This window comes from Pyrgilauda ruficollis, unplaced genomic scaffold (assembly GCF_017590135.1).
Source record: "Pyrgilauda ruficollis isolate IOZ18807 unplaced genomic scaffold, ASM1759013v1 scaffold69, whole genome shotgun sequence".
In the NCBI taxonomy this organism is placed as follows: domain Eukaryota; kingdom Metazoa; phylum Chordata; class Aves; order Passeriformes; family Passeridae; genus Pyrgilauda; species Pyrgilauda ruficollis.
The window spans coordinates 497,933-521,405 of NW_024528710.1; the positions used below are offsets into that span (position 1 = coordinate 497,933).

General features: G+C 51.6%; 1 protein-coding gene across 2 annotated transcripts in view; it reads right to left on the reverse strand.

Moving 5' to 3' along the window:
- MTMR4 (myotubularin related protein 4) overlaps positions 1-23,473 on the reverse strand; it is a 56,637-nt gene that overhangs the window by 17,742 nt on the left and 15,422 nt on the right. For both annotated transcript variants that reach the window (XM_041484907.1, XM_041484908.1), the window contains exons 2-7: positions 18,100-18,173; positions 7,734-7,823; positions 5,066-5,182; positions 4,348-4,430; positions 3,987-4,153; positions 2,085-2,181 (exon numbers count right to left, since the gene is read on the reverse strand). In XM_041484907.1, the coding sequence (XP_041340841.1) occupies positions 2,085-2,181; positions 3,987-4,153; positions 4,348-4,430; positions 5,066-5,182; positions 7,734-7,823; positions 18,100-18,102 (557 nt within the window). In that variant the 5' untranslated portion in view covers positions 18,103-18,173. The remainder of the gene's footprint in view (positions 1-2,084; positions 2,182-3,986; positions 4,154-4,347; positions 4,431-5,065; positions 5,183-7,733; positions 7,824-18,099; positions 18,174-23,473) is intronic.

The window sequence follows — 23,473 nt, forward strand, 5'->3', positions numbered from 1 at the left end:
AGAGAGCCTGTGTGGACCAGATGGGCAATGCTGGAGTGATCCCATTTCCCTGCGTATAAGATCCCTGAAGATGTGAGAGCCAGGGAGAGACCGTGTAATAATTTTATTATCACTGTACACTTTTATCAAGACTGAAGGAGTGGTTATCAGAAGCTTGTATTGCTCTCATTTTACAATGGCTGTCGCCAGGAAGGAGATAATAGTTCCCAGATAAGGACATCTCCGAACAGACTTGAAAGACAAGGAACAAAGCCATTACCTTGGAATATCCTGTCTTTAACAACACTGTTTTGCCAATGCAGGGAAATAAAAGATAAAAGGACTATAAACAGTTAAAAAGTAACCTGATCTCTGTGAATAGAGGCAGGTGGTTATGATCAAAAGCCAGGGCAAGATTTAAAGCCACACTCCTCCAGCCGCAAGAGAGAACTGGTTTGAGTCGCACAAGGCAATTACACCACCCTGAGATCCCGGGATGTCTGCAGGAAGCTGGGACCTGCAAGGATCCCCAGGGAGGAACTTGGCAGGTGGAGGGAAGCAAAGCCAGGCCCACACCCAACTTGCTGAGGTTTCTTTTAAGTCCTTTCTTTCCTGGTTTGGTTGGAAATCAAACACTTTTCTTCAGAGAAGGTGGTTAATGGCTGTGGATTATTGGGCACAAAGCAAAGCACAGATGGTCAATGGAAGCTGAACTTCCTGAAATAGAGGGAACCACACCCCACGACCCAGCAGGGAAGAAGGCCCGACATACAGAGACTCTGTCTAGGGCAGGGACCCACAGGCTGTGCACTCCATAACAGAGCAGTTCAGGACAAAACTCTTATTTGGCAACCTTGGAGAAACTGTGTAAATGCCAGCAAAGTCATGTGAACAGTCCCAAAGCAACAACGTGGTCAGTAGGGCAGAGGTAAAATGGAAATCACCCCCAAATTTAGTGCTTGTGGCCTGGATTCTTCAGGAAAAGAGAACAGGCAGCAAGCTCCAAAACTGGGATTTCCCCAGTCCAGTGTTTCTGAGATTTCTTATGATCTCCTCAGGAAACCAGTGACCTAGAACTGTCCAGTCCATAGGTGATGGGGATGCCTGGACTGGCTGGAACAGAGAGGAAAGGCTGAGGGTGGTTTCAAGAACGGAATTACAGGAAATGCACAAATGAGTATGTCCATCAAAGTTTGAAATCCCATTGGCTTAATGTCACCTGCTGCAAACAGTGCAGCTGCCCTTCTCCAAGAGTCCTGTGCTCCTGCCGGAACAGAAGGCAGGCTAGAAACACTGATTGGTGGCAAAAGGTCTCTTCCACTGTGAGAGTGGGAAAACCTTGTAGAGATCTCCACCCCAATGCCAACAGGGAACACTTTCAACACTGGCTCAACTGAAACGTGACACCACAGTGATGGAGAACCCCCTGTGGGGATGCGCCCAGCACACCACCACGTTCCCAGGTAATGCTCTTTTGCCTTCCACACTGTGAAGCTCCCAAGCTGCACTTTGGGGCCACCACCTCTTGTTCTGCCATGTGCCACTGCCAGAAGTTTTACTCCATGCTCTTTGTGAATGCCTTGCTAGCAGCTGGAGGCAGATCAGCCTTCAGCTTCTCCTGCTCTGACTGAAGGAGCCTCGCTCATTCCCACACTCCTGAACCTGCCAACAGCTCTCACACTGGCTAACCCCAGCTCCTCACAGAGCTGAACAGCTGCATGAGTGTAAGAAAACTGTGGCTGTTATGTCAAACTGAGCATTCCAGAGAGAAGGACTGACCTGAAAGACAAACCCACAATGGATGGACCTCCAGACTCCCAAATGTTTTCCATGAGGATTAAGAGCCACACATGATAAAACTACCTGAGTCAGCATTTACAGTTCCTGCTAGCTCTGATGTTTCGGCTGTTATTCCCTCTCCAATTCCACGATGTGAAAGGCAGAAAGAAAAGGGATCTGGCTCATACTCTGATCAGCCTGGGAGCTGTCAAGGCCAGGAAGGAGGGTTAGATGGAGTCTGACTCACCCACTGCTCCACACGGGGATTACCAAGGGAAAAGTAAGGCAAGAGGAGAGTGGGGAGGGGCTGGTGATGAAACACTCACTTGTAGTTGTTGTTGATGTCAGAGACACGCCAGGCGTTCTGCAGGTCGAAGCCCATCCTCACCAGCTCCATCTCGAACCGGAACCTCACGTGGTCCCCTGAGGAACAGAGCACAGGAAGTCACTCACAGCACAGAGGAATCCGAACCTGCTTGTGGAACTCCACAGCAACTGTCACAGGCTGGAGAGAAACACGAAACCACAGAAAGGTTTGGGTCAGCAGGGACCTGAAGCTCATCCTGTTCCATCCCAGGCCATGGGCAGGGACATCTTCCACTGTCCCAGGCTGCTCCAAGCCCCATCCAGCCTGGCCTTTTCCAGGGATCCAGGGGCAGCCACAGCTGGGCACCCTGTGCCAGGGCCTCTCTATCCCCTGATTCAAGAGTTCCTTTTAACATCCCATCTAACCCTGCCCTCTCACTTTAACACTGCTCCCCCATGTCCTGTCACTACCCACCCTTATAGAAAATCTCTCCCTCTTTTTTTTAATCCCCTTCAGGCCCTGGAAGTGGCTCTGAGCTCTCCCTGGAGCCTTCTCTTCTCCAGGTGAACACCCCCAGCTCTCTCAGCCTGGCTCTAGAGCAGAGGGGCTCCAGCCCTGGGAGCATCTTTTTGGCAAGGAGAAACTCCAGGACAACTGGATGGCAGAAGGGATTGTGCTTCAGAAGCCAGGAAGACTTGTCCCTCAAAGGGGTACCCCTGCTTGTTTTGTCAAGTCAGATCTCATCTCAGGGCACAGAAACAGCCTCTCCATGTCAAGGGGGTGTATGGGGGTTAATTGAACACACTTCTGCCCATCTGGCAGAGACAGCTTCCGAAGTGGATGTCAGGAACCCTATGGCAAGGAGCACTGAGCACCCACCTGAGGCAGTTCCTTCCTCCAGACTGCTCTCAGATGCTGACTCAAGGTTTCTTCTCTCATGTTTTAGCCTTGCCCCACTAATTCTGGATGCCTTTGTTGCTCCAGTGTCAAATCTTGTTAATAAATAAATACTGCAAAGCTCTTTACCTCAGCCATATCCTGCAGCAACAACTTGAACTGGTGAGTTTATTTACACTAAGCACTTTCCCTAAAGGAAACACAGCAAGTATCTCTGATTGCTGGGGTTTGGGGTATGGTAAGGACACAGAGCCTACCCTTCCTCTATCAGCTTCTCTTGGAATAGGTGTACTACTGAACCCCACCCCTCCATCTCTCCTGTCTTTGGACACTCGATTCAGGCTACTCCTGCTCTCCTCTAGGATCTGCTCATTTTTCAGTCTAAAGCCAGGTTTCTCACTCATTTAAATCCCATTTTTAAACAGCTTCATCATCGATAAGACAAAGCAACTGCAAGTGAACTTTGTGTTCCCAGGGAAGGGAAACTCCCAGTCCACACGAGGGCACCAGCACAGCTCTGGTTTCTCTTCCTGGACTCAAAGCTTTGATTTGCTTTGATTTTCTCTTCATGGACTCATCTTGCGTCAGGATGAGCCAGAGCTCTCCACAGACCTGATTCTGGGAATGTCACAGCATTTTTGGGTGTTGGTGAAGAGATGCAGATGGACTCATATTAATTAGGCTGCCTCAAAACTGATGCTATTTGCCACTCCAGGACAGGACTGCCTGAGGTCTCTATCACTGTGATGAGAGAACTTAAGTACGGGATGTTTTCTCTCTCAAGGAGAAAGGGAAAAGCTGCTTCTTTGTTGCTGGTTCAGAAAGGCTTTTGTTGTGTTTATAACTAATTCCTTTCACTGTGCTTCTTATTCAGCAGCATATGGCCATCAGCTGGATCTCTAGGCCAGGCACAGGATGACCCAGGGAGGCAAATTTGAAACCGGACAGGGTTTATGAACAAGAGCTCAACTGCAGTGCAGTGCTGCTTGCCAGAGCAGCAGGAAGGTCCAGGCCAGGAGCTCACCAGGACGGCAGAGATGTGCATGTTGATCTTCCTCATCCACACACACCCCCAAGCACCAGGCGTGGTAGGCGAACGCAAAGAGGTCCTCAGGCTTGGCAGGGCGGGCAATGGCTCGAGTCAGCCTCTTTAGCCACTCCTGGCACTGCTTGAATGTGGAGAAATGGCACCTGCAAACCCAAAGGCAAATCACCCTTAGTGGGGACATTCACCCAGCCAGGACTGAGACAGCAAAAGAAAACGGCCCCAAGGCTGAGAACCATGAGCATGGACAGCTCAATTCCAAAGGTGTCACAGGGGGAGCCACCAGAGCTGGCCCCAGCCTGCAGCACCAGCAGCTGCACCACAGCAATAAACCAGATACCTGATCACTTTGGAGTCTTTGCAGACGATGTGAAGCTGGAACATATCCCGACACTCCACACTTTCCATCATCCTCAAAGGCACCTGCGAGGGAGGGACAGATGTAGGCCAGGACACCACAGGGCAGAGCAGCCCCAGCAGCCATGCCCGCAGGCTCCTCACGCTGCAGCACAGCTCCACCAGTCACGAGCTGCTTCTGTGAACTACAATCCCACTCCCAGGGTTATGGAGCTCCATGAGTCAGCACAGAGCTCTTCCATGATTATTATTCTGATTTCTGTTCTCTCCCTCGGTGATCTCCCACTTGGGGCCAGTTCCTGACTCAAGCACATCAAGCCAAGCACAGGTAACTGAGCCAAATAACAGCTACAGTATGGGACAGCAAGTCAAGGCAGTGAGAGAAAGCCTCAAGCTCCCACTGCCTGACTCTGCATTGGTGAGAAGTCTCATTAAAATTGGCCTGCAGGAGACCTCAACAGCCTTAAAACCACCAAAGTTATTGCTTGAATTTAAAGAAAACAGCAAAGACCTACTTACTATCCAAAGGAACACCCCATCCTCACACTTAAGTACAGTAACAAAACAGCAACTGCATGCCCAGGCCTGGCATCCTCCAAGAGGCACCTTCCTGTGCCACAGCCCCCAGGAACGGGGAATTCCCACCCCTGCCTGTTCTGAAACCCTGGGAGAGGTGATGGTGCAGGCAGATCCAGACTCACATTGATCACAGAGTCCTTGAATTTGATATGCAGGCGGTAGTTGGAGATGGCGATCACAGCGTCGTTGGCATGGCCCAGGTACTCCACCCCCTCACCCTGCAACACAGTGAATGGCACCTGGAAGGGAGACAGCACCAGGTCAGGTCACACATGTACCTTGTGCACTGGAATTCCCAGAGCCACTCTTCCCATTGCCTCGGCAGTGCATCTCCCAAGGAACCATTCCTAGCAAGGTGCTTCCCGTGCCGAGAGCAGGAAGGACAGCACCGGCACCGCTGCCCAGCCCCGCACACGGAGCTCTCCCCAAGGATGCCTCTGCAGCCAGCGAGCACCTCCTGAACGATCACCTGCGTGCCACGCTCACCTGGTAGCAAGGGGTGGTCTGGGGACAGAGGGAATGATGGTCCCTGCTCCTCAGAGAGGGGAAACCAGCCCTGGCACGAGAGGCATGGAGAGGGACACGACTGCAGGACAGCTCAGAGAGAAGAGGGGAGGGCTCTGCACAGCTCCTGAAAGAGCTCAGCACCACGGGGGAGCACCAGAAGGGGCTGCCCAGGGAGGCGGTGGTGTCACCATCCCTGGAGGTGTCCAAGGAAAAACTGGATGTGGCACTCAGTGCTCTGGGATCGGTGGAAATCAGCCACAGGGTGGACTTGATAGTCTTGGGGGTCTTTTCCAGCCTCAGTGATTCTGGGATTCTGTGGCTGATCAGAAGCCTCTGTCCCAGGGCAGTGTCACTTATGTGATCCTGCTGTGCCATTTAAACATGGGGCGCCCTCAGCAGCCCTGTGACACTCAGTAGTACCATCCAGGTAAGCAAATGAACCAAAGTTGTACCCAGTTTCTGCTAACAAGGCTCTCAAGGATTCTCTGTGTATAGTTATTTATACGACTGAGGAAGCTGGTCCTGATTAAACTGCAAGAAAGCTTCATTAAAGTTACCTGTATTCCATTTTTTAAAATATTTCCATAATCAAGTGTCTGTTTTTCCCCATCAGTCTGGACACGCCATAGTTGTTTACAAAACATGGGATCCTGGCAGACAGTCAAGTTTGACTTTTCTTATATTAAAAAAAAAAGAAGGCAGAACAGCCTAAAATTCACCAGCTAATCACGCTCCTCCTGTTCCCTGAATGCCACCTACTCCAGGTGATGTTGGTAACCAATTATGCAAAAAATGTCATGACAATTTATCATTTCAGCCAGAGCTGAAACCTGCCAGACAGGGCAGCTGATGACACAATTCATTACACTGTAATTAGTACAAGTCAGACCACCTTCTCTTTATTTTGAAGTTGGTTCTATAGCTTGGGTACAAAAACCTGAATTTCAGACTTCAAGTGACAAGTGTACTAACAACTTCTTTGTACAACTTTCTTTGTACAAAAATAACCACCTTAGCCTGACATCTGTCCAAACACTCTTGAAAAATATTAATTATTTGCCTAAGACAATATCCTCTCTTTATTTCTGCAGTTGATTTCTGCAGATTTGCCAGAGCTGTTTTTATCTGGCGTGTGTCTCTCCTGCTTATGTGGCTCTTTCACACAGCAACAGAAGGGAGACAGAACAGGAAGGGGCTGGTAAGGCTGCAAGAAGTGACAGAGGGAAATCCTGGAATAAACCAGCAGGTGCCCCAATGCATCTTGTTATCAACTGATGGCATCCTTCTAGAGTCACAGAATCCTGGAATGGTTTGGGCTGGGAGTGACATCCCAACCCAAGCTCATCCAGTTCCATGCCCTGCCATGGACAGACTCTTTCCACTGGGCCAGGTTCCAAATCCCATCCAAGCTGGTCTTGAACACTCTGCTTTATAATGAATTAACAATTTACTGAAGGCAAATTACACTTGGGAGGGTTGAACTTTACTTCTCCACACAGCAAACTAAGGCAGAGTGTGCTGTTCTCCACAAGTCTCAGCTAAGAGTCGCCTCAGCAGCTTCACCCCCCTCAAAGCCACAGCCCTGCACAACTCCCCAGCCTGTGGCTGTTCCTTCAAGCCAACAGCTCTCAGTCCTTCTTTTCTCCAGCACTGTTTGCCAAGGCAGTGACAATCTCAGAACAAACTCAAAACACTGCAGCAGCAAGGACAAGGTGAGCCTGGCTCCAGCCCCAGGAGGAGGACAGTGAGCACTGGAGGATGTTAAAGGAGGCATCAATTCCCAGAAGGGAATGCTGGCCTTGCTGCACAGCAGCAACAGCAGCCGGGGCTCTTCCCAGGGCTTTCTGCAGCAGGAGGCTGGCACCATATGGAGGTTCCTTCTTCCAGCTCCGTGCAGCAGGAAAACGCTGGGGGCAAGGTGCTGAGGGGAGAGAAGGCAGTGCAGCAGCACAGAGCATGGCCCCCACGCTCCCCCTGTCCCAGAATCTCCCTGGATGCAGGCTGCAGGGCAGGGCAGGCAGCAGCACTTCCCACAGGGAATGCCAGGACTGGCTGTGCACTGCAGCGGCTCCGGCCGCGCTCCCGGTGGCTGGCGATGCCAGACACATCCTGCCAGGGCTGGGCAGACAGGGCCAGGGCCTTGGCCCCACACACAGGGACCTGCTGCCCCCAGTGTGCCCCAGCAGCCCGCCCATGGCCTCCAGGATGGGCTGGGCTGCAGAGCTGCTCTGCAGAGCCCAGCCAGCATATCCCAGAGCTATTTAGGTGTTTTTACTTCCTTACCTGCAGTGACTCCTCCTCCTTTATGAGCTCCTTCGGGGGAAACAAGTCCTTGGCCTGGATGTACTCCAAACTGGGAGGGCCTTCCTCACCCTGCGTTGCAAACAGAGCACACAGTCAGACAGCCTTGGCCAGAACACGCTGTGAAAGCCAAAAATTGCAGCTGCTGGATACTCCTGGCAGCCCAGGAGCTTGGGGATACCTGTGCATGGAAATGCCTGCTCTGCCTCCAGACCCCAGCAGTTCCTCTGGCTGTTGCACAGTGCCCACAGCGCAGTGAAATGCTGAAGCCCCCAAGTCCCGCCTCTTCCAGCTGAGTTGGTGTTTGGAAAGTCAAGCAGACACACCTCGGCCGCAGGGGACTGATGTGACAGTAACTTGTCACATCAGCTGTCCCCGTTACCTGCTCCATGGCACCACAGCAGACACACAATGACACAGGTTTTCATCTACAGTCTAATGTCAGCCTACTCTTCCTCCTCTTAAGGACTGCTTTGTTTTGGGAGTTTTTGTTTTCACTCTCACATCAAAGAAGTCTGGGAAGAGCCTGAATCTTTTGGAGGAGAAGATACAACTAGGAACAACCTACAACCACTGCACCCCAGAGCACATAATTCACAACAGGCACTACTGACTGGTGCCAGCACCAAGCCCAGGGCGGCTGGACATGTCCAGCCTGCTCAGATGGACACCCAAGAAAACCCACAGAGGCCTCAGGATGCTCACACAGAACCTGCACATACCATCCTTGACAAGTGGAGCGTATGTCTCAGTTTGGAACATGAGAATCTTCATTCACTCATACAATCAAAGTATCCTGAGCTGGAAGGGATAAGGATCATCAAGTCCCCCTCCTGGCCCTGCACAGGACACCCCAAATCCCACCATGTGTCTCAGAGCATTGTCCCAGTGCTCCTGGAGCTCTGGTGTGAACTACCGGTGCCAATTTTCACCAGCCCTCACCCAGGTCCTGTCATATCACTGAATTGCTGCCCAAAGGAGTGGCACCCGGACATTCAGCTGCAGATGCTCACTGCTGGGAGTCCAGGATGGTGCTAATTCCACATGTATTTGGTGTGGGAATGTTTTCTTCAGAAGGCTGCTTGCTCTCTAACTCTAGCTCTAGGCTCTAGCATTTACCAGGAAACACTGTGTTCTGTAAGCACTGAGTAATATTTTAAAATGACATATCTTTCTGGATATGTCACCCAAGCCAGAATCCCAATTTCAGCCTGAAGAAAGGAGATCCCAATCCTTCTGGCTCAGGAATATTTCAAATTCTGCTGAATCCTCTTGTGTTACTGACAGGGGCTGAAGCCTCAGGGTCTGCAAGAAGAGCCTGGCCTGAGGTGCTCCCTGGACCTCAGAGAGGGGCAGCCAGACCACTCTCACCTCACATCCAAGGAACCTACACACATGTAACATGCTGTTAGAGCCTTCATAAAACTCAGCATCATCCCCAGCTGGAGGCAAAGGCACTGCCCCTGTCACCACACTGTGAGGGACACAGGGCACAGCACCAGCTCCAGCAGCAGCCTATGCTCACTGGAGACCACGAGGGGCTTGGGGCCCCCTCCTGTCAGTGGCTCACTCCAAGGCTGAGGCACCAGGAGAGCACAAAGGGAAGGTGTGTGCCCGTGTGCCGGTGCAGCAGCTAGGAAGCAGAGATCCTCTCCCATCCTCATGCTGCAGTTCGCAGAGAAATCCCAGGGAGCAGCAGGAACTGGAACAGGGCAGCCTGAGCTCCCCACCCGCCTGGGTGTCCTTGAGTCCCTCCTTGCCTGCAGCACAGGGCAGGCAGAGGCTGAGCATCCCCTCCTGCCACAGCCCCATCCCCGGTACGGCAGGGCGGGGGCCAGCACCCTGCTCTCCTCACAAGCCTCCTGAAGCCCTCGGAGCCCATCTGGCCACGAGTGCCCTGGGGGTTGAGGGTGGGTCTGCAGGAAGGGTCAGAGCAGGAAACCCCCTCTCGCTGAAGGTATAAAAGGTGCCGAGCGCAGGACCCTCAGCACAGCACCGCACCGGAGGGGTCCTGCACAGCCGCAGCCGGGGAGGGGGCGCGGGGCTCCCCGGGGCTCGGCTGCTCTCGCACGGTAATTTCCCAGCTCCAGGCAGGGCGCAGGGCCTGCCGGGGCTCAGCACAGTGGCCAGGGCCTGCCGGGGCTCAGCCCGCGGCGCCGGGCACTGCTGTGCCCTTGGGCCCGGCCAGGGCAGGAGGGACGGGCCACGGTGTCCTCCGGCGGCAAGTGAGAGCCAGAAGGGGATCCCCCTTCTCCCTGCGCAGATCCAGAGGATGCCTCCACCGGCATGTGAGTTGGAGAGCGCGGCTGGCTCACGGCCCCGCTTCCATGGAGGAGAGAAGGGGAATAAAAAGCAGCACTTACAAAGCAGTTGAGCATGGAGCAGGAGACGCGGCCTGGCAGACTCATGTTCATTTCCCGAGGCGGCAGCAGGGCCGGGCAGGCACAAGCAGCATCTCCTCCCTTCGGCTGCGAGCTGCGGCCCCGGCACTGCGGCAGCGTCCCCGCTCCGCCGGGAAGGGCAGGAGCATCCCGGCCGCCGGCGGCCCGAGCAGGTGCCGGTGCCGCCGCCGACAATGGAGGGAGGGCGGGCGGAGGACGGGCAGACTCCACCTCCCTCCCAGGGCCGCCGAGCGCGGCTCTGCCATCTGAGCGTCTCCGTGACGGGCGAGACAGAAAATGGAGCGGGCGGCGGGATCGCGGGCACTGCCCGTTCCTCGGCCGGGAGCGGCCTTCGCGGCCCATGGCGCTGCTCCCGCCGGCACCTGCCTCGCGCCGCACTGATGGCGGCACTGGGAGCGCCGGGAACAATAGCGGGAAGGCTGCTTCGTGCCCCGGCACCGCGCCCTCTGCCCCGAGCCCTACACCCTGGCATCGAGCCCTCTGCCCCGAGCCCTTCAACCCTGTGCCGACTCCTCCAGCCCAGCATCAAGCCCTTTGCCCCGAGGCCTCTGCCCCCAGCCTTCCACTCCAATGCCGAGCCCTCAGCCCTGGCCCTGCTCCCAGAAGCTCAGCCAGGATTTGCCACTGCACCCTGAGCCTACTATCCTCCAGCAGGCTGGCTTACGGACCTCCGTGCCTGGACCGGGAGATGAGGATAACGGGGCTGCCCTGCTCACCTCACCACTCAACACTCCCAAGACTGTAAGTCCTCGGTTCCAGGAGCTTCATGTGCACAGGGACAAGTCAGATGTCCCTGGCTCCCACCAGCTCCTGTGTGCTGGAGCCTGGGCTCTGGAGTGGACAAGGCTCCTCTCGCTGACCACCTGGACACTTAGCTCCCATGTGAAGTTTCCCCAGCTCGCACTGGAAATGCTCACAGACACAGGGTAAGGCCATGGGTGCAGGAAATGCTGTGATTGAGTACCCACCTCCCCACACCAGCCCCCTATAAGCTCACCTTTACTACTTGCTGTTCATCAAGCCCGGGAGCAAACAGCTCCCAGTTCACAGTCTATCTCAGGAACCACAGGAGCAGCTTCCTGGGCAAACCCATCTTAATTTCTACCATCAGCTACTGCTCGGCCCCCACCACTGAGCCAGAGGGATAATCTCTTGTTAAAATGCAAATTTAAAACCTGACCCTTCATCGGTCCTCAAAACCCCCACTATCTGGCTCAAATCACATCAGCTTTTTGCTCCCAAAACACAAACCAAACAGAGCACAGCCTGTAGCCATTGAGCTCCTCTTAGAGTGTTTGCCCCAAAGCACTGCAGACAGCTCTCCCCAGCAATACCAATGGGATCTCAAAGAGCTTTTCTTAAGTCAGATAAAAGACTTCAACACTTCTCTGCAAAATTGTTCAAGGTTAGATCATTCAGAGATGGCTCGCCTAAAGGGACAGCTTTGTGACACCCAGACGTGCTGCCCACTGTCACTTGCAGGTCAAAATGAGCTCCCTTGCTGACAAAACAATCCCACAGACTCACATGGTTACACCAGTTTCACTACTTAGGATAAAAGACTTAGAAGAACACATAGCCACACCTGCAGATAAGCCATGAAATCCCATTTCACCCTTGCGTGGCCCCACTCTAACATTTACATGGAGCACAGTGGGTGGATGTCAGGCATTGCTCATCCTTGGGGAACCTGAACCTGCTGGCACCCACAAACCAGAACACAAGAACAGAGGGTTATGGACACAAACAGAGGGTTACACGTAAGGACAGAGGGTTATGGATGAGGTTACAGATTTGTCTTGGCCAAAAGTGAATGGCAGGAGAGGTGCCCTGCTCCCCGCAGGTGACCTGTGCCTGGGTCACTGGAGGGAATGCTGAGAGATGACAGAGCAGCTAAAGCTGAAGGAACCTTTTATACTGGAGAGAAAGTGTGGCTAGAAACACTATAAAGCAAATATTTATTGACATGTATCAGGGGAAAAGCAACACAGCACATCCAGGGAACAGCTGAAGTCCGGGAGTCTCTTGGGCAGAGTGTGAGCACATTGCTGTTAAGTGCACACAGCACAAGACCAGAGTCTTGAGCACACAAAACCACAGACAAGGTAGGTAAGAGGTTTGCTTCAACCAACAGTAAGTTTTTTAGGGCCAAGGCTCAGTTTAGGGCCTGACACAGGGATTGTTTGCATTGTCAACATCCCTAAGCTGCAGCTGTGCAGAGTTAAAGGGTTGCTCATCAGATCAGTACTCTGAATTTCCAACCTAAGCTGACCTGAACATCCACAAATAGAACTTCTGCTTTCACTGAAATATTTCTGCACTTTTAGTATCAGAAAAAGACTCGCACAACTTAGAAACTTCTGCCCAAGCACTGAGCCTGGTGCAGAGCAGAAACCTTGCTCTAAAGTTCAGTAGCTTCACAGACTTTCAAGAGGAACTTGATTCAGACTCTGCTTTCACTTCCTTCAAGAGTTCCCAAAATACCTGCCCTCCTTTCCCTCCAGTGACCCAGGCAAAGGCAGGAATGGTGCTGGGCAGCCCAGCACAGGACTGCAGAGTGCTCCAGACTCCTTAGCTGGCTTAGCCAGAGGGAATTCCTAAATGCCACCTCGGATGCCTCCCCAGCTGGGCTCTCTTCTCCACTGTCACAAATCGCAGAGGAAGAGAAGGTTCTTTAACAGAACTGGGCTCCTCTGAGTATTCTCAGTGTGTGTGTTCATGTAAGCAGAGAGAGAAATCTCCTTCATCATCTCCCAACCACCCTTACAAGTGTTTCTCAGCTCTGAGGAAGAGGAGCTGAATATAATGTGGGCAGCATGTTCTTACGGGCAGCTGGCAGTGATTCACACCCTTTCCCACCCACTAGCAATGCCCACTGTTCCTGTGCTGCTCCTCCCACCCCTCCCTGGATCCACACTGCAGGTAAACAGCTTGCAGCCTTCTGCCGAAGGTCCCAAAAGGGATTTAGAGGCTTGGAGATTATACAGTGCTTGGCAAAGATAGGACTGGCACTCAAGGGGCCATCCTGCACCTCCAAAGGAGATGATACTCCTTATGGAGACATGCCTACATGCACCAGGAGCTCAGCCTGCAGCACAAGGTTCACAGGGAACATCTGGTCCCACGTGCCCAAGGAATCTGCATTGGGAGCACAGGACAAGCATCAGGATGCTGAAATCTCTCTTGTGGTCTGGAGCCAGTCAGCATCCTGAAATTAATCATTTTGCCAGTGGCTGGTCCAGCTTTCTTCAAGTTTGGGAAAGTGGGGGCCAGGGAGCAGCTAATTCCCACCTGGCCAGGTCCCTTCTAACCCAAACCATTCCATGATTCTAGGATAAGAACTGGTCCCATTCACTGCAGGGAGTTGCCAGCACACCTGACTCAGCCTTCCACAGACATGTACACCCTTCCCAACTCTGACATAGCTTTATCCTCTATTTCTTTTTGGCACCACAAATAAAGTTGCTCTCTCCTTAGGTAGAAGGCACCACACATATTGCTTCTATAGATTAAGGGTGAGCTTTTCCTCACCCCAGCACCCTACAGATGGAGGGGAGGGGAGGGAAGGCAAGGGCTGGCAGAAATCTGCATGCACAGCCCTGTCCCTGGTAGCACATCCACTGCACAGACTGCCCTGATCTGCCTCCAGCTGGAGGAAACTGACAGAAAAATTGGCAGGAGGAGGTGACTGCCCTGGAAAGGCAATTCCAGGACATGAGAAGTAAGTCAGTGAGAGCCAGGGAAGCTCTGTCTGACAGCCAGGGGCTCCAGCAGCAGAGGAGCCATCAGGACACTCTACTTTAGATCCTTCCAGGTCTGAATATTTATTTTCAGTGAAGATCAAACTAGGAACTGGTTATCTAGATCTTTTTTTCCAGGTGAGATGGGGAGTGGAGAGACTTGCATCATTTATCTCATTCTAAAAGTTAAAATTTATTCATTTTCTGCCTGGCAGATGCCTACATGGGGTGAGATGAGCTGCCCTCAGACACATATTTCTCTCTCTCTCCATAAGCTGATGCTGAGAATGATGAGCTGTGGCCAAAGGCCCTTCTTGTTCTGCCTCCCCTATTTCTGTTGCACAAAGGGCATCTTTGTTTCAGGTCCCCCTACATAAACAGTTCATTTCCTCAAAGCCTAGGGAGGTTTGTGGGTGAACTGAAAAGCTGCTGAGCCTGAGGTGGAAACAAACCCTTAAACCTGTGCAAAGAGAAGTTCCTGTTTTATACCCCATAAATCAGCACTGGGATGGTGGGTGTCATCTTTTAATCTGGACAGGATGATAGAATAATTTATAGATCTGTAATACTGCATTTAGTATTTGTTCAGAAAGGTGCCCAGAGGTGAGCATGGAACTGAATGTGCATCAAGAAACCTTTGAGGAGAAGGACAAAAGGGCACAAGACATGGGCTGCCAACTCCATGCACCAGCACGAGGGGATGAAGGGTGGCTGCCAATGCCCACCTTGGATAAGTCATGGGCCCCCTCAGTGTGAGAACCAGATGCCTCCAGTGCCAGTATCCCAGCAGTCAGTCAGGAGAGGGAATGCTGCTGTGGGAGCTGAGCACTGAGTGCCAGCACAGCACCTGCACCAACCCATCTGCCAGATTAGTTTCAAGTAATGTATTAAGGTACCAAGTGCTCGTTAGGGCTCCATTAGCCAGAGTTCAGCATTAAACCAGCACTAGTGCTGTCTTCAAGGTCATTCCCATCAGCAGCTAGTTTTGGGGGAAAGTGGGAAGAGTCATGCAATCCAAGCTGTTAACACTAGACCACGAACCCAGAGCAGCAGAAAGGGAAGAGCAGGTGATGAGGTGCCTCTGGAGTGCTGCTGGGTGAGGGCAAAGCTTTTGGGCCTTACCCTTGCTAAGCACAGGACACTGGTGCTGTGGCCTCAGCCTGCTGTGAGCACAGGGAGTTAAGGAAGCACTCAGTATGCCTGCAGGGAACGGGCACCCAGCCAGCCCCAGGCAGCCCTTAACCCACAGCCCACCTCCAGCGCTCCCTGTGTCCAGCTCAGGAGCCACAGCCCTCCGGAGAGGGCACAGAAGGACTCCAAGGAGCTGTCAGGAGTTTCCATCAGCTCTCTGCCTTCAGCTTGCTGACAGAAGCTCAGGTAAAGGGTGGAGGTAAGTGCTTATTTCTACAGCTTGCAATTACAAATCGCTTTCTCTCACTTGCCCTTTTTGGGAGACAAAAAGCCCATAGTCTCTTCCCAAAACAGTGGATGAAATGGAGGGGCTTTTGGTGGTTGGTTTTTTTTTTTTCCAAAATGAAAAAATAATTTTCAAAAAATCACAGGAGCATTTTAATAAAATATTAAAAAAAAAAAAAACAAAAACAAAAACAAAAAAAAAAACCAAAAAGCTTTTCAGAAGATCCTTTGAAACAGTAAAGGTATATTAGGGTACTGATAAGGAAACCCTCTTGTGTAGAAGAAATCAAACAATGATTACACCTAAGGGTGGGCAGGGCCAGGTCAGGGTAAGGTCTGTCCAGACACAGGAAAGGAGTTCAGGGAAAAGAAAAGCTTCCATGTTTTAGTAAATCAAAAATTCCAGTCTCTGCTCTCAAAAAAAAAACCCCAAAAAACCAAAAAAAAAAAAAAAAAAAACCCAAAAAACCCCAAAAACCCAACAAAAAAACAACCAGAAAAACATCAAAAAACCAACCAACCAAACCCAACCCCTGTCCCCCAAAAAACCATAAAAACAAAAACCAGGTCCATGGAGGGGTGATGAGAACTAAAGATGGCTTTACTACAGAGAATTTAAAAGACTAGAGCTCTTCTGATGTCTAAGGGGAATGTGTGGAGATCTAAAAAATCCTGAAGGGCAGGAGACGCTCACAGGCAGCACCACACTTTATTGTTATTTCCAATACAAGAACCAAAACAACACAGGGCTGGTTCCAAAACAAAGCAAGAGGTGCACGGCAGCACAGCTCTGACACAACTGCAGACAACTTCACCTGGTTTTTAAAAGCCTGATGAATTCATGGAAGGAAAACCTACCAAGGGCTCATGAAACATCAATAAATAGTTTCTGGATTACCAAGTCCCTGAGCTGCAGATGCTGCCAGGTGAGGGCACACACCTGAGTCACGCACCCCTGCAGCATTCACTGCGCTCTGTCACTCAGGTGTCTGACTAGCCCTGCCCTCAGGGGGCCCAGTCTGGCCTTCTCCGTGTTTCCTGGGGGGATTTTTGATGCATTTTCCCTGTGTTTATTCCCTTTTTCCATTCATATCTGGATACATCTGCATCCCTCTCACCTCAATCCCACCCAGAGGAGCTGTTGGGTTTTACACCTCCAATGTGACACCAGGGCAGCTCCAAGCTGAAGTGTGAGGCCCTTTCTCAGGTTTTGACAGGCGAGGACTTTCACCTCCAAAACCCTGACTAAGTTCTTCACCCTGCAGCATGGGGATCAGCTCTTCCAGCAGGAAGCACAGGAGATCTTGAGGCAGCACCAGAGAGCGTGAGGACAGGGGCTCAAAAAATGCTGAGTGTGTAACTACTCGAGCTGAGAGCTTAACTGATGCAGAGAGCACGTCTCCTTTCCTATTCCAGTTGTTAACAAAATACATCGGGGACAGTCCCTCAGGAGACATCACCACTTCCTCGAGCACTCTGCCAGATTTTTATCTTTTATTTTTTCTAATGTGTTTAACCTAAATTTTCATGCCCCCAGTCTGAATTTCCAGCCCTTTGTCTGTCTCTGCAGTTCTCCTCAGCACCTCTTCCCCCACAACAACACGAAGCCGGTGCTGATCCATGTCACTGCAGCAAGTTCAGGCTCTGCCCACCCACAGCCCACATGCAGATCACCCATCTTCAAACTACCCCCCTCAGGACACTCTCAGCATATCTTTCAACATTCCCAGTCTCTAGTTTTTTCCTCCCAGCAGATCCCTTGTATTTTGGGTTATTTCTTGCTGGAGATATTAGAGGCCCTTTATCCGAGTTTATCGGCAATCTCGCTGGTTTGGCTGTGGTTCAGATTCTTTGCTACCACATTTTTCTGTGACTAATTCTTGTGAAATTTCTGCTTCTTTGGTGGCACCAGAGCTGTTATTAACATGGTGTGAAATCCTTCACTGAGAGGTGACAGAGGAACACAATGAGAAATCCCAGCAGTAAGTTTTAAAGAAAAAATAAATCAGTAAGCCACAAAAACTGGATGACTATGTCAGTAGTACAGGGAGACAGAAGAGGGTTTCAGTCTTACTTACTTTTTTCCCCAATATATTCCAATAAGAGATTTAGGAATAAATGTTTCCTGTTAACTGCATCTTGATGACAGTGATAAATCCTCTCTATTATATTATTGTATATAATACACAATACTGTTGCACTCTTCTTGCCCATTCTTGTATTTCTTCTCCTACATTAAGCAGCAGTACAAGATTTGGACATACAAAGAACAAGACCACCCACAGAGGACAGAGGCAGATCAGAATCATGGAAGCATGAGGGTTGGAAAAGTTCTCAAAGATCAGTGAGTCCAACCATCCCCAAAGCACTGCCAAGGCCACCACTAACCCATGTCCCCAAGTGCCACAACCACAGGGCTGTTAAACCCCTCCAGGCACAAAGACACTGACACTGCCCTGGGCAGCTGTGCCAGGGCTGGACAACCCTTCCAGTGGAGGAATTTTCCCAAAATCCACCCCGATCCTCCCCTGGCCCAGCCTGAGGCCATTCCCTCTCCTCCTGTCCCTGTTCCCTGGGAGCACAGCCCGACCCCCCGGCAGTCCCCTCCTGTCAGGAGTTGTGCAGAGCCACAAGGGCCCCCTGAGCCTCCTCTTCTCCAGGCTGAGCCCCTTCCCAGCTCCCTCAGCTGCTCCTGGGGCTCCAGCCCCTTCCCAGTTCTGTTCCCTTCCCTGGACATGCTCCAGCCCCTCAATGTCCATCCTGTAGAGATGAAATAGGACATGGACTCACCATCCTCAGGCACTGTCCAAACCCTCACGGTTCAATCACAGCTCAGTCTCTTCTTGTTCTTCCACAAGTCTCACCTGCAGCAAAGAGGAGACAACCCAGAGCAGAAATTTAGCTTATATGAATTTAGTTAAGAAATTTAATTTACAGGAACGGCACTCCAGTGTGAACACAAAGGGGAAAAAAAATCAAGACCCCCGAGGCCAGTGCCCAGTCTCTCCCTATCCCTGCCAACCTCTGTTTTGTGCCCTTTCCAGGAGCTGCTGGAAACCAGATTCAGCATCAGGGGGAGCCACCAAATCCTTTTGGTCACTCACCAACACAGCACCCAGGACTTGTCATGTAAGCACACAATAGCCTGTGCCCCACAAGCACAAAACCCCCACTTTGGGGGAACACAGGAAGGAGCTGAAGGAAGACAGGCTTGGTCATCGTGGTTAAAAGACCTGGGGAAGATCCTGCACAGGGAACTTGAGTGTTTGGAGAAGATCACAGTGGTCCTGGGAGGAAAACACCTCTAAATCCAGTTGGGTCCTGCCTGGGAGGTGGGGCAGGATGCAAGCACTCCAAGTACCAGGAAAAACCAGCAGGTCCTTCTGCCAGCTTTGCCCTGCTTGAGGGAGGTCACAGGAGGCATCTGTAGGAAGGGGGAAGCCAAGCAGCAAGACTTGAACAAGGTCCTGCTCCAAGATCTTTTCCAACAGGACCAGATGCTCCCACAGGTGATATTGGGAACTCCATGGAGGAAGAGACCCTTCCTCAAAGTTTTCAGGTGTCTCCAAGATCAGTTGATCACCAACATCTCTCCCATCTGCCCACATTTTGCCTGTGTTTTGCTCTTCCAGCCCCCCAGAGGGGATGGAATTATCTACAATTAAACACTGGGACCAGGGATGGGCTGAGCCCTGGGCACGCCTGTCCTGCTACCACTCATGTGCCTGGGCAGCCTCCCACTGCCCCATGCCTGGCAGTGCCCAAGGCGAGGCAGGATGGGGCTTGGAGCAACCTGGGATAGTGGAAGGTGTCCCTGCCTGTGGTAGGGGGTGGGATGGGTTTTAAGGCCCCTTCCTACCCAAACCATTCTGGGATTCTGTGAAGCAGCACAGAAATCTGCATGTGTGTGTCCCAATGTTTTTTAAATACAATGACATTTTTAACAGGGATCTTCAGTATTTCAGTGTAGGTTGAGGACTGCTCAGAGCTCACCAACCCAACCTGATTTCTGCCAGTTCCCCGCAGCATGTCAGAACTCCAGGAATGCTCAAGGTCTTCCGTAAATGTTGCCACCATTAATTTTAACCTTTCTCTTCCTCAGGTGAAATACAAATGCCAACAAATGTGCAATTGGAGATTATCTAAACATCTCATACAACACACCCCAGCTGGGAATCCCCCTCGTTCCATCACTCAGGAACTGTACTGGCTACAGAAGAGCTCTGAATACCTGCCCAAGGCTTTCCTTTGCTCAGGGATTTCCTTCCCAGCCCAGAATTAAGTCAGATTTGACACCCACACAGCAGAAGGCCAAGCTGAATGCCAGCATGGAGGAGTCATTGCTGAGATGTGATTCCCACAGTGAGGCAGCTGCTCCCACCCTGCTCCTGCCGTGCCCAAGTTGGAATTGTTATCCATGGCCTTTCAGGTCATCTCTCACATCCCACCATGCACTTGACAGGAAAGGACAGGAGAAAGGAATGGGAGGTCAGAAAGGATTCCAGACTTGTGCAATACATCTCTACATTTAATTCTTATCTTTCTGGGGCCATGGAGCTGCTCTGAGGGCTGGAGCTTCTCTGTGCTGGAGCCAGGCTGGGAGAGCTGGGGGTGTTCACCTGGAGAAAGAAAGGATCCAGGGAGAGCTCAGAGCCACTTCCAGAGCCTGAGGGGGCTCGAGGAGATCTGGACAAGGCATGGAGGGACAGGACACAGGGAACGGCTTCCCCCTGTCAGAGGGCAGGGATAGATGGGATATTGGGCAGGAATTGTTCCCTGGGAGGGTGGGCAGGCCCTGGCACAGGTTGCCCAGAGCAGCTGTGGCTGCTCGTGGATCCCTGGAAGTGTCCAAGGCCAGGTTGGACAGGGTTTGGAGCAGCCTGGGACAGTGGAAGATGTCCCTGCTATGGCAGGGAGTAGAACAAGATGATCTGTAAGGTCCCTTCCAACCCAAACCATTCTGTCATATTACCTTACATTTAAAAGCAGGTCACCACGTTCCAGGAAACTATGATTCCCACACACTGGGAATAAAATTTCCTATGAAAACAGAAAAAGCCAAATACTGCACTATCACCCTTCAAACCCAGATCAGTCTTTCTTTTTTGAACTATAAAAGCCTTTTTCCCACTACTTAGCAAATGATCTCACGTATCAGACTTTACAGAAGAAAGAGCCTCCAGCAGGAGCTACTAGGAGAGTCACTGGCAACCGGTGACTTGCAAGTGACGTGAGAAACACAATTAGCTTGTAGGTAAGAAAGGGAAGAAAAATGTTAAATATGCTTTTTTCACTAAATCTGAAGAGATGTGAATTACTGACAACACTGAACAACAGGAGTACTGTTCCTGCAGTGTGCTTTAAACCAATGTGTGCAATCACTGCTAATGGCCAGCGCAGTTTCTCAGCTCCTTCCTTGTACAAGTTGGTAATGACCAGAAACTGAAACTCTGTGGCTGTGTCATGACTGAGGAGGTTCCTCCTCACTCCCAACCCCCAGCTCTCTGGACAGCCAGTTGCCCAAGAGGAAGGCAATCCATGGCAGCAGGACTCCTTGCCCCATGAGCTCAGCCTGCTAGAATGCTGCTGCTCCTGTGTCCCCAGGGCCTTCCTCCTCCTTTGGGTGAAGGGGCAAAGCTGGAGGGGTTCCTGAGGATTTATGGGGTGAGAAAAAGCCAGGAGATACCACAAAAATCCAAGTGCTGCTTGTACCTCTGGGGACCTCCAGCCTTACCCGAATGACACCCGGCCCAGGCCACCAGGCAGTCTTCCTTCAGCACTTGTGGAGCTCCATATGCTCCTGTGCTGGCATCTCAAATGCATCCCTCTGTTTCAGGGCTGGCCATGGCCCTCCTCCTTTCAAAGGCTGCTGTGCCTCTGTGGCCTCTAGCCCAGGTCTCCAGCCCTTGGGAGAGAGGCAGTAGCTGCCCACTGCACCCAGCAATGCTGTCCAGCACCTCTCTGGGCTGGACCCACCAACTTCTCCTGTAGAAGTCAGGTTTGGCATCTGCTCAAGGAGATGCTTCCCATGCGAGAGGCTGGATTACCCCAAAATTCAGGACAAAAGTTCTTCTTAAAATCTTAGTCACAGGGGATGGGCTGGGGCTGGCCACCTGCTATACCAAGGTAGAGGCTGATACTACAGAATTAAATGAAGAGGGGACCAGGGACAGAGAAAGCCAAGACAAAAAGGATGGCACGGAAAAGAAGATAAAAGAGAACAATGGCCTTTCACACACAGATGGAATCACTTAATCACAAAATGCTTTTGATTGAAAGGGACCTTAAAGGTCATCTTGTTCCAGCCCTTGCCATGGGCAAAACCAGGTTGGTCCAAGCCCCATCCTACCTGGCCTTGGACACTTCCAGGGATCCAGAGGCAGCCACAGCCTCTCTGGGCAACCTGTGCCAGGCCTGCCCACACTCACAGAGAAGAATTCCTTCCCAATGTATCTAACCTAAATTTCTTCTCTCAGTTTGAACCCATTCCTCCTTGTCCTGTCTCTGGCACACCGATAGCTCATGTTGAGTTTTTTCACCTCCAAGTCACCCCGAAGGCCAGAGCCCCAGGCTCTTCTGCTGCCGTGCAGTCACAGGCAGAGCAGGGGGCCCGCAGCTGCCTGCCCTCCCCATAGCTCACTGGAGGGGGCACAGCAGGGAGGCACTGGTGCTGCGGGTGGGGCTGGTAAGGTGATGGCACCTGACACACCTGGGCTGGGGGAAGTAGAGAAAACAATTCACTTCTCTTGAGCATTTTTATAGCTTGTAACCTCCTCTGGAACTCTCAGTCTGGGAGACAAACCCTCAGATAATAAAGCCGTGTCAGAGTTGAGAACACTCGTAAAACTCTTCATTTGCTCTCGCGTAGCCTCCTGCTCGCGTGACTCACACCACACTTCCTTATGCAACCACACTGCTGCCTCCAGGGATCTTTGGCCCTCCTGGTGAGAAACAGAGGGGCAGGGACAGGAGCAGTGTCTGCAAACCTCTGTCCCAGTTCCCTGCAGGTGGTGGAAGAGGCTGCTGGAAGAACCTCGCCAGGACCAAGCTCTGCCTGCATCCTCCAGGATGCTCAGCCTTCTGCCCTGGCCAGACTGTCACACACACACCAGGAAAGGACTGCTCCTTTTCCAAACTGCAGCTCTGGCCTGCAACACCCAGGTCCCCTCTCAGCTGCAATCCAAGCCAGGATGCGACAGCAACTGAGAATCGCAGCAATCCCCACAAGCAACTGGGCTGTCAAAACGCAGGAGAATCACTTCCTATCCCTCTGCCTCCCCAGGTCTCACAGAGATGCCACAAAAGCACAGTGCTGTGAATTTACAGGAACCTCTGAAAAGCTGAAAGTCCTGCCTCTAGTAGAGTGGGATGAACAATGTAGGGAACACAGAATAATGAGGAAGAGCAGCCGCTCCCTGCCATCACCTGCCAGCACAGCACGGAACAGGGGTCCTGTGGGAAGGAGGGAGGGTGCCCATACACATACACACATGGAGCTTTGGGAAGCTGGGAAAGGGAGCAAGAGCTGGCTAAGGCTTCCTGGCTGCAGGGGTGTTATGGGTGCCCCAGGCGAGGTGGGTGGCCCCTGGCAGCTCCTTACTCCCTGCTAGGAGACTCGATTTTAATTGCTCATAAAACTCCAGCCATTGTTTGCAGTTGGAGCGGAGCTCTCTGCACTCAGCATCTGCCCCAGGCAGAGATTTTTGCTTTAATTTCAGCTAAAATGGTAGAGTTGGTCCTGGTGCACTTAAAGGGGAAGAACAAGTCCAATATTAAGCAGGGGATGTTAGAAGGAAAAAAACCAGGAAACCTATTAGCCTTATTGTGATCCCAAATGAAACAGAAACAGCCATCTCAAGCCTCACACTACTTAGAGTCTAAAAATGTAATTGTCAGACCCCACAGTTACATGCAAAGCAGATTGTATGGGCTGGTCTTTGTTATTTTAAACAAAATTACAGCTAAGAGGGTTGTTTCTAATGACGGCCATGACCAGCTGCTCTTCAACAACAAAATTCTTTTACTGCTGAATAACTATTAAAAAGCAAAGACTGGGTTACGAGAGCCCCCACATGTCACAGCAATACCAGATGACGGTGACAAGCTGCCAAAGTATTCAGATTGCTCTGCAGCATGAAGGGATCAAAATTTATGGTCTAACCAG